This window comes from Neoarius graeffei, chromosome 14, assembly GCF_027579695.1.
Source record: "Neoarius graeffei isolate fNeoGra1 chromosome 14, fNeoGra1.pri, whole genome shotgun sequence".
Classification (NCBI taxonomy): Eukaryota; Metazoa; Chordata; class Actinopteri; order Siluriformes; family Ariidae; genus Neoarius; species Neoarius graeffei.
The window spans coordinates 51,032,710-51,043,770 of record NC_083582.1 but is presented as its reverse complement, the minus strand read 5'-3'; the positions used below and the strand labels follow the sequence as shown (position 1 = coordinate 51,043,770).

At 43.2% G+C, this 11,061-nt stretch overlaps 1 protein-coding gene across 2 annotated transcripts in view; it reads left to right on the top strand.

Moving 5' to 3' along the window:
* Nucleotides 1-2,628: 2,628 nt before the first annotated feature.
* The window catches only part of atrnl1b (attractin-like 1b), a 336,438-nt gene continuing 328,005 nt past the window's right edge, over nt 2,629-11,061 (top strand). The window contains exons 1-2 of one of the 2 annotated variants that reach the window (XM_060939921.1): nt 2,629-3,303; nt 3,428-3,787. In XM_060939921.1, coding sequence (XP_060795904.1) covers nt 3,537-3,787 — 251 coding nt within the window. In that variant the 5' untranslated portion in view covers nt 2,629-3,303; nt 3,428-3,536. Of the gene's footprint in view, nt 3,304-3,424; nt 3,788-11,061 lie in introns of both variants that reach the window. The other variant, XM_060939920.1, reaches the window with a different exon arrangement.

Below are 11,061 nucleotides of genomic sequence, written 5' to 3'. Positions count from 1 at the left end.
GGAATCCGCCAGCATCCACGTATTCAATCCAGATCGTGTCAGCTCCGGTGCTGTGTAAACATTCAGAATACGCGGATACGCTGTGCTGAGCTCTAGCTGGCGTCTCATTGGACAACGTCACTGTGACATCCACCTTCCTGATTCGCTGGCGTTGGTCATGTGACGCGACTGCTGAAAAACGGCGCGGACTTCCGCCTTGTATCACCTTTCATTAAAGAGTATAAAAGTATGAAAATACTGCAAATACTGATGCAAATACTGCCCATTGTGTAGTTATGATTGTCTTTAGGCTTGCCATCCTTCCACTTGCAAGTAGTAAGTGATATGAGTTGGTCATCAGAATTCTGATTCTGATCCCGGAGAGGATAAATAACTCTCGTACGTTTCCGATTCCTTTCCTCTTCCGTGTTTGAGATCTCCGATCATGGCAGAAGAGCAGAGCTCCTTTACTGAAGCTCACAGTGCTTCAAAAGTAAGTGCTGCTTTAAAAAGAGGTACATTTACCGTTAAAAAGTCAAGAGTCCTGAAATCGGACATTTTAGTTAGAAATGCTTTACAAATGTAAACTGGGTTAGCCTAATGTTTTGTATGGCTGAACAATAAATATACCAAATTTCCACTTGGAATTACGTGCTCGCCTGTCTTTTTTTATTGTTTATTATTATTATTATTATTATTATTATGAGACACTGACGAAGGCAACAGCCGAAACGTTTGTCTCCTGCTGCTAAAAACAACTGAAAAGAAATGTAACTAAAAGAATAAGTTCAAGAGTGCGATCCATCTCTCCTTTCACACTAATTATTCATAGGAGACGCACCACGGGAGAGCGCATACTTAAATGATTAGCCTACTTAGATAATTATTGTTATTAGGTCTACATGCTGCCATTTCAACATTCCGAATTCAGAAACAAGGTAAATAATAACAAACGTGAATGTGAGCTGTAGATATTTATGCTCAAATCCACTCAAAGTAGGGGGTGGGGCACCATCACGCTGTGTCAAGACAAGAACTTTCCTGAGAAATAACGCAAATGTCTGCATCATGCGGGATTTGCGGGCGGGAGCGGGACAAAATATGGCAGGCGCGGGCGGTGAGCGGGACTGAAAATCATAATTCTTTGCGGGCGCGGGCGGGACTGCACAATGCGGGCGCGGGCGGGACTGAAAAATCCGACCCGCGCAGACCTCTAAACCGAGTCTCGAGCTGGGGGAGCCGTTATTTCTGTCGTTCTTTTTCTGTACTGTGTTTCAGATGAAAAAGCTCCTTTACTCCTCCTCCCTTCACTGAGTTTTATTTATTCACTGCCTTTTATTTATTCAAGTTTTATCTGTTTGCCTAATACTTCAAATTGTTTTGTATATAGTTTATAATGTAGTTGTGTGATATTAATGATAATATTGTGGGAAAACTACTTTGCACGGACGTTCATTTAATTTATTCTATCGTCATTTTGTTTGTTCTATTTTTGTGTATTTTATTTATTTATCTGTTTGTCTAGTTGTATCTATTTTTCTAATAATATATTTTTTGCATTAATAGTTTGTTTTTTCCTTTTAAAATAATCTTGTGTTCTTGTTATAACTTTATCTATTTATCTGACTGTTTAGTTGTATCTATTTTTGTTACAATTTCGATATTTTTAATATAGAAAGTTTGTTTTTTTCTATTAAAATGTTCTCGTCGGGGCGGCACGGTGGTGTAGTGGTTAGCGCTGTCGCCTCACAGTAAGAAGGTCCTGGGTTCGAGCCCCGTGGCCGGCGAGGGCCTTTCTGTGCGGAGTTTGCATGTTCTCCCCGTGTCCGCGTGGGTTTCCTCCGGGTGCTCCGGTTTCCCCCACAGTCCAAAGACATGCAGGTTAGGCTAACTGGTGACTCTAAATTGACCGTAGGTGTGAATGTGAGTGTGAATGGTTGTCTGTGTCTATGTGTCGGCCCTGTGATGACCTGGCGACTTGTCCAGGCTGTACCCCGCCTTTCGCCCGTAGTCAGCTGGGATAGGCTCCAGCTTGCCTGCGACCCTGTAGAAGGATAAAGCGGCTACAGATAATGTGGTGTGTGATGTGTGAAAATGTTCTCGTGTTATATTTATTGTAGTTGTATCTATTTTGTATCTCAGACTTAAATATTTTTGTAAAACAAGTGTTTTTCTATAAAATATTCTTGCGTTCTTGATAACTATGTTCTTGAGTGTTTTTTTTTTTTTTTTTTTTTACAGAAAAGCCGTTCTGCATGGACATTCATTGAAGCCCTCATTGTTTTTTAATGGTTATTTATGAGCGTTTAGGGGTTACAATAATGTAAGTCTAGGTTGCTTTATATGAAAGGTATGTCCAGAAATATTGATGTCACTGTCTAAGCAGAGGGATCTGGCTTCTTTAGACGCTGTCTTCTTAAAACTGAATAAATATTTTTAAAAAAAGAGCCAAATGAGCCAGTCTTTTGAACGGCTCTTTTCAAAGAACGGATCACAAAGATGCGGATCCCATCAAAGAGCCATAAATCCCATCTCCAGTAATTTGGCCCTATGGGTTATAAGGGTTATTACCAGTGTCTCTTTAAATACGTGCCAACACATACTACGCATGCGCTGTGGTCTTCTCGCCTCAGGCAGGCTGCTAACGGAGTTAGCTTCTTCCCTGAGCTGCGCTGCGCTGCGCTGCTGTGGACGCTGATGGAGCTCAGGCTCGGAGTTGGCCAGGCTGGCTGGCTGAGAAAACATTTCTGACCCGCTGTGTGGGTTTTTTTTTCTTTTCTTTTTCACTGCGTGGACAAGGAGGAGTTATAATTGTCCCGCTGGCTGAGGCGTCCGTCTTGAAGTCGGAGCGGAAAAAATGTTTCTCCTGTTTATTCGAATCCCTCAGCGTTACAGAAAACATCAGCGGTAACCGTAACAACCTCGGCGCTCCTGCTGCTGCTGCTGCTGCTCTCACTGACTCTGCGGATCACAGCCCGGCAGGGAAGGACAGGATGAGTCCTTCATTATTACACTAGCTTACTTTATTACACTCGGTATTTGTAGCAGCGAATGCTGAAGAAGAATAAAGTGAGAGAGGAGCGTTTAAACGCTAGCTTAGCTCAGGATAGTCAGTTGTTTATGCTTTAAAATGGCTGCTGAAGTCCAGCTGATTTTGTTTAAAGATGCTCTGGAGGATGGTAAGGCCATGTGTCTGACACAGAACAATGTGTGACTTTGAGCCTGAGGATTGGTGCAGTGTTGAGGACTTTTCCAGCAGGAGGTAACGCTGGATACAGCAGGAAATTCATCCTCTTGATCGTTAAAAAAAACCCCAACAATGAGGTAAAACCGGTGGCTATCAGAGCTGAGCTGATTTTATTCCCATGACTGCTTATTTATAAAGGATTTAATGGACATGCATGTCTTTTTTTTTCTTCTTCTTCTTTGCTCCACCCTTTGAAAGAAGACTGGACTTTTCTCTCCAGATATGTCTTGTTGGTGAAGCCTGACTCCACTAATTGAAACAATCTGGAGCGCCTGAGAAAGGAAAGGGCCTCGATTATAATCCTACAGAAATGGATGGGAGGAAAAGCCTGAGGACTGAGCTGTGCTGTCTCAGAGAGGCCCCTGTGTCCCGGGTTGGGCTCCAGGGGATGAATACATACCTGGTGCTTTGTGCAATGTTGTGCCTCGTGCTGGCCACAGACGCGTCTCCGTCTAAAACCTGCGACAAAACCTGTCTGTCTGGGAAATGTGTGAACGGATCGTGTGTGTGTGATCGAGGATGGATTGGGGATCAGTGTCAGCACTGCCACGGCAGATTCAAGTGAGTACAGCGACCTGATGTGCTCTGGCTCAGCCTCATAATCCGATTGGGATGAACACTAGGCCATGTACACACCTTAATCGGAACAGAAGAAACTCATTTGAATTTAAACGAACTGGGTTATCCTTTTAATAAAGTTGCGTTTACATTCTACACCGTCAGAAAATACTTTTTTTTTTTTTGCGGTCCTGTTTCCATCAAACCGTGCGCTCTGATTGGCTCGCGAGCAGTCCGGAATCCTACGATCCGGACCCCGGTTAGGGACCTTTGGCGACTTGTTCATTCACAACAACAAACATGGTAGCAATTTTTTTGTCAACATTTATTTTCGCATTTCTCAGTATAATAGCATTAATTTTACAGCATGGGTAGCGATAATGACAGCGTTCACAGCGAAAGCGAGTTTTGCTACCCTGATGAAGACAAAATAAAAGAAAACCTGGGGCGTTGTGGCTCAGGTGGCTAAGGCGCCATACCATAAATCCGGGTTCGATTCCGACCCGAGGTCATTTCCCGATCCCTCCCCGTCTCTCTCTCCCGCTCATTTCCTGTCCTGTCTCTACACTGTCCTATCCAATAAAAGGTGAAAAAAAGCCTAAAAAAAAAAATTAAAAAAAAAAAAGAAAACCTTTCAGGAGAAAGCTGAAAACGAGCTTGTAGCAGGTTTGTTCTAAATATGGTTTCCTTTTCGGCCGTTCTCATTTTCTGTTAGGATTTGGTAAAGAAAAAAATAAATATTATTTACCAGCTTAAGGTCGGTCCATATCGTGAAATACTGTGACCTCGACCTTGAAAATACTGACCTCGGTCCCGGTATTTCACAATACGGACCTCCCAGCTGGTAAATATATATTTACTGTACCTTTAGAGGTAGAATGGCTTCTCAGTGGGGTGATACTCTCAAAGATACTTATTTGTACCCTTTATATGTTGCTTGGGAACATGCATACAGTATGTACCTTTTTGGCCTTAAAAAGGTACACATGGTTACCTTGAGGCAGGGGCTTAGTCAAGAGGTTGGGAGTGTAACTTGGTCATACCCTTAAAAATAAATGAAAGCCTTAATTTAAGAAGAAGAACTTTATTTATCACACGCTTGTGGAATTCCTCTCTGCATTTAACCCATCTGAAGCAGTGAACACACACATGCGCACGCGCACACACAGAGCAGCGGGCAGCCATGCTAACAGCGCCCGGGGACCAGTTGGGAGTTAGGTGCCTCACTCAAGGGGCCCACCTCAGTCCCATATTAACCTAACCGCATGTCTTTGGACTGTGGGGGGGAAACCGGAGCAGCCCCACACAGACACGGGGAGAACATGCAAACCCCGCACAGAAAGGCCCCCGCTGGCTGCTGGGCTCGAACCCAGAACCTTCTTGCTGTGAGGTGACAGAGATAACCACTTACACCACCATGCCACTTACGTGTGAATATTTTATTAAGCATTTAATACAAATTTTATTTACTAACTTAATAAAATGTTTATAACAAAGTTTAAATTTAGTTTCTTATTCATTAACCAGAACTTTACAAATCACTGTAATTATCACTAAAATCTTCCTGCAGTAAAAGCAGAAACCTTAAATTATAAGTTCTAGTGCGCTGAAAACAAAAAACAAACTACAACTTGCTGCAGTCAGGTCCTATTATACAGAATACGTCTTTACTATGTACAACAAATGCCGCTTTTCCACTACCAACGCGGCTGAGTCGGGCTGAGCCGTGCCGTGCTGAGTCGGGCTGAGTCGAGCTGAGTGGGGCTGTTGGGGTTGCATTTCGACTACAACCGCGCTGAACCGTGCTGGCTGGAAGTGGGTGGACACATTGGGTGGAGTTAGCGAAAGTGGGTGGACGTCACGTGATGTCGTTAGGTGGCGCAAACAGTGACATCAGTGACCTTTTAAGCGGTAGTCTCACGCCCCGGATAGTAAACAATAAACATGGAGTCGTTAGTGTTGCTGGTCTTGGTGCTGTGGCTTGTTGTCACCGACAACGCCAACAGATACTGGCAAGAGCGTATAGATGAGGCGAGGTGCATAAGGGTTCATAATTCTCGTAATTCGTAATTCTTCTTCTTCCGGGTTTACGGTGTTTACAGATCCCAGCGTGCTCGCGGGGCGTGTGTGGGCATGTGAGGACACTCCTCCTCACCAATCAGTGCACAGGGGAGTGTCTGCTCATGCCCCTAGCCCCACTCGGCTCGGTTTGGCTCGCTTCAGCCCCACTCCAAAACCGTGCGAGTTTTGGGTGCTAAGCAGGGCTGAAGCGAGCCGAGTCGTGCTGCTCTAAGGTAGTCGAAACGCGAGCCGTGTCGGGCTGAAGCGAGCTGAAAAAGGGTAGTGGAAAAGGGCCAAAAGATGATAAATGAGATTCAGCCAACTCTGAAGATTAATATTATGAAATGTATATAAAACTGAAAATAATAGAAAACTTTTTAACAAGTTTTGATTTTGCGAAATATACATAAGGCAAATATAATTTCACAAAATGTTAAGAATCATTTTGATTGATTCTGTTAAAAAGTGCAACAAACAGGAGTTGAAAATCAGTGAAATTAAGTTACAAATGGAAGGAAATTTTCCTGTAGTTACTTGAAATGTAAATACTGTAAACACTACAAAAAATTCAATAATAATGGTAGTTTATGAAAGTTCTGTTTAAGATAATGTAGATCTTGGCGAAAGAGAAACCAGTCGAAACCAAAAGAGTGAAAGTGGTTATCAGGCCGTTACCATGGGAACAGTCTTTTCTGAATGCGGAAGTGGGCTCTGAGCACGCCGAGTCCGGTGTGACTGAGAAAGGTGACAAGTTTTATGTGTCATCTAATTCAGGTCATTTAAAAACTATATTATTTGGCAGTGGGCACTTAAAGTATAAAGTTTTTGTCAATATGTTTATCATGCTGGTATGATAATAAACTCGCAAAAATATTTATTTAAATACATGACCTACTCCTTCTAAACCTGCTGAGCTTTGCCAGCGAAGCTCTCAAAACTCGTAGTGTTTTGCTTCCATTCAAGCCTTGTTTCAAAGTCTAATCAATAAGAACGCTACATTTTTGGCGGTAAATTTGATTTTCTCGATTTACAGTGCCTTGCAAAAGTATTCATACCCCTTGAACTTTTTCACATTTTTCCACCATACAACCACGAACTTAAAAGTTTTTTATTGAGATTTTATGTGATCGACCAACACAGAGTAGCACATAATTGTGAAGTGAAACGAAAATGATAAATGGTCTTCAAAATTTTAAACAAATAAAAATCTGAAAAATGTGATGTGCATTAATATTCAGCCCCCCTGCGTCAATACTTTGTAGAGCCACCTTTTGCTGCAATTACAGCTGCAAGTCTTTTGTGGTATGTCTCTACCAGCTTTGCACATCTAGACACTGAAATTTTTGCCCATTCTTCTTTGCAAAATAGCTCAAGCTCAGCCAGATTGGATGGAGACCGTCTGTGAACAGCAATTTTCAAGTCTTGCCACAGAGGCTCAATGGGATTTAGGTCTGGACTTTGACTGGGCCATTCTAACACATGAATATTCTTTGATCTAAACCATTCCATTGTAGCTCTGGCTGTATGTTTAGGGTCATTGTCTTGCTGGAAGGTGAATCTCCTTCCCAGTCTCAAGTCTTTTGCAGCCTCCAACAGGTTTTCTTCCAGGATTGCCCTGTATTTAGCTCCATCCATCTTCCCATCAACTCTGACCAGCTTCCCTGTCCCTGCTGGAGAAAAGCATCCCCATAGCATGATGCTGCCGCCACCATGTTTCACAGTGGGGATGGTGTGTGCAGGGTGATGAGCAGTGTTAGTTTTCCGCCACACATAGCGCTTTGCATTTAGGCTAAAAAGTTCAACTTTGGTCTCATCTGACCAAAGCACCTTCTTCCACATGTTTGCTGTGTCCCCTACATGGCTTCTTATGCCTGTCTTTCAACAATGGCTTTCTTCTTGCCACTCTTCCAAAAAGGCCAGATTTGTGGAGTGTACGACTTATAGTTGTCTTGTGCACAGATTCTCCCATCTGAGCTGTGGATTTCTGCAGCTCCTCCAGAGTGATCATGGGCCTCTTGGCTGCTTCTCTGACCAGTGCTCTCCTTGCTCGCTCTGTCAGTTTAGGTGGACGGCCATGTCTTGGTAGGTTTGCAGTTGTGCCATACTTTTTCCATTTTTGAATGATGGATTGAACAGTGCTTCTTGAGATGTTCAGAGCTTGGGACATTTTTTTATAACCTAACCCTGCTTTAAACTTCTCCAGAACTTTATCCCTGACCTGTCTGGTGAGTTCTTTGGTCTTCATGATGCTGTTTGTTCTTCATTGTTCTCTAACAAACCACTGAGGCCTTCACAGAACAAGTGCATTTATGCTGAGAGTAAATTACACACAGTAGGACTCTTAACTAATTAGATGACTTCTGAAGACAATTGATTGCACTGGATTGTATTTAAGAGGTATCAGAGTACGGGGGGCTGGATACTAATGCACACCACATTTTTCAGATTTTTATTTGTTTAAAATTTTGAAGACCATTTATCATTTTCGTTTCACTTCACAATTATGTGCTACTCTGTGTTGGTCTATCACATAAAATCTCAATAAAAAAACTTTTAAGTTTGTGGTTGTAAGGTGGAAAAATGTGAAAAAGTTCAAGGGGTATGAATACTTTTTCAAGGCACTGTAACTTACGTATAGGCCGTGTTTGGGGATTTTTGGCTGTGTTTTTTGAGAATTGGCCGTGTAAAACACGGCTGCACGGCTTGTGAGCTAAGCCTATGCCTTGAGGTCTAATAATGAGCCCCAGGAGGTACATTAGTGCAGTGTACCTTGGGGGACAGAAATGGACTCCTACTGTACCCCTATTTCTGACAGTGTACAGTTTTCAGCACAGTTCTGCAGTTTCATACAAAAAAAAAAAAATCAAATGGAAAGTTCTGGCAGTGTCCGAAATGTCGGCTTGAAATCCCTGAACGTAAGGCTACGGTCACACTACAGCTCACGATACTTTGCAATGGGTTGTTTATGAAAATGAGGTGTTTGGTGATGATGCTTCCCCGAGCTTTGGAAGTATTCCCAAACTCATCTGGAAGTATTCGCTGCTTAGTTTGCCAACGAAAACATCGCTACCAAATTTCAATGCATGCATTGGTGTTTTTCACAACTCATGAGGTGGAGATGCACCAAAAAACAACTTACGAAGCTCGGAGACCATTAGCCATGCATCGCACAATTGGTGGCGATGCTTCCAGTTTTTCATGTCCGAGTATTCGCAAACCCATCGTGAGGTGTAGTGTGACCAGAGCCTAGCTGCTGCTACGGTGCTCATCTTAAAAACACCAACAAGGGTGTTGGGTCACGATTCTCAAAAGCATTTCTGTGATGTACACTACGTATCATGATGTGTAAGCCTGTTCATAAACTGAAAGCAAAAAATAGTGTTGTATTTTTAAGTATTCTAACAACAGCCATGTTTACATGGACCCTAATGATCTGTTAATAAAGCTTGATTGGAATGAAATTTCTTCATGTAAACAACTCTCTCGGAGAGAAGAAGCCTTTGTCACATGTGCGCTCAAGCATGGCGAAATTCCTCCTCTGTGTTTAACCCATTGGAAGCGCACATCCAGAGCAGCGGGCAGCTATGCTACAGCAGTCGGGGGTTCGGTGCCTTGCTCAAGGGCACTTTCGCCATGATACAGAGGGAATATCATTCACTCAACTCTCCTCATGTTTTTCCTGCTGGTCCCAGGAATCGAACCAGCAACCCTTTGGGCCCAAGGCTGCCCCCTTTCTGATTGAGAATTTAATCAGATTGAATGAAGTGATGTAGATCTCTGCTAATCCATTTGATAGGAAAAGATTAGCCATGTAAACTGTTGATCGGATTGCCTTCTGCGCGCGTTCAGTACGCCTGCACACAGCGATGACGCCATGATGTTTTATGGACATGGCGGCATGTGGTAATAAAAACACTGGGGGAAATAAATATGCATATCTCTCTGATCACTTTCATGTAAACGGTACAATCAAAATCGCCGATCGGAATGAATTCATTCTAAATGTAAAAACAGTGTGCATGTAAATGTAGCTAATGATGGAGTTCTGTCTGTGTCCAAAATTTTGGATTAAGATCGTGAGTGTGACCACCAGCAGGATGAAGTAGAACTGGAGCGATGTCACAAAAAAAAAGATCGGATCACTGTTCTCAAAGACACTTCTACGATATGTTACCATGTGTAGGCTTGCTCATAAACTGACAGCAAAAAAAGTAGTGGTGTGTGTGTGTGTGTGTTTATTTTTTAAAATTAATTTATTTAACAGCAAATAAAGAACACAAAGTTATTTGTTATTATTGATGCATTTTATTATTTAAAATATTAATAAGCAAGGGCGGCACGGTGGTGTAGTGGTTAGCGCTGTCGCCTCACAGCAAGAAGGTCCGGCGAGGGCCTTTCTGTGCGGAGTTTGCATGTTGTCCACGTGGGTTTCCTCCGGGTGCTCCGGTTTCCTCCACAGTCCAAAGACATGCAGGTTAGGTTAACTGGTGACTCTAAATTGACCGTAGGTGTGAATGTGAGTGTGAATGGTTGTCTGTGTCTATGTGTCAGCCCTGTGATGACCTGGCGACTTGTCCAGGGTGTACCCCGCCTTTCGCCCGTAGTCAGCTGGGATAGGCTCCAGCTTGCCTGCGACCCTGTACAACAGGATAAAGCGGCTAGAGATGATGAGATGAGAAATTATGTAACATTTTATTTATTAAAAAAATTAGAGATGGCACAGTGGTTAGTTGTCGCCTCACAGTAAGAAGGTTCTGGGTTCGAACCTGCTGGTCAGCTGGGTCTTTTCTGTGTTGGATCTTTCTGTTCTCCCTGTGCCCGTGTGGGTTTCCTCCTGATGCTCGGGTTTCCTCCCGCAGTCTAAAGATGTGGATTAGGTCAACTGGGTCCTGTAAATTGTCCATAGGTGTGAGTGTGAATGTCTGTCTGTGTTAGCCTGGTGACCGGTCCAGGGTGTACCACACCTCTCACCTAGCCTGGGAAATCCCATGCTGCTTTGCACAATTGTTCCGATCTGAAAAGACAGCATGGAAACTATGGTCTAAAGGCTCGCCTGAGTTAGGGAGCCAATCAGAGAGTGGGGAGGGGTGGAAAGACGGTGACGCGTACTACTCGACAAACGGAAGCTTGTAGTTTATTTGGGACTGTTTACGGATCACATTTAACATGGCGGCGAGCGATACGAACCAAACTTTCGATCAAGCTTTGTCTTGCAC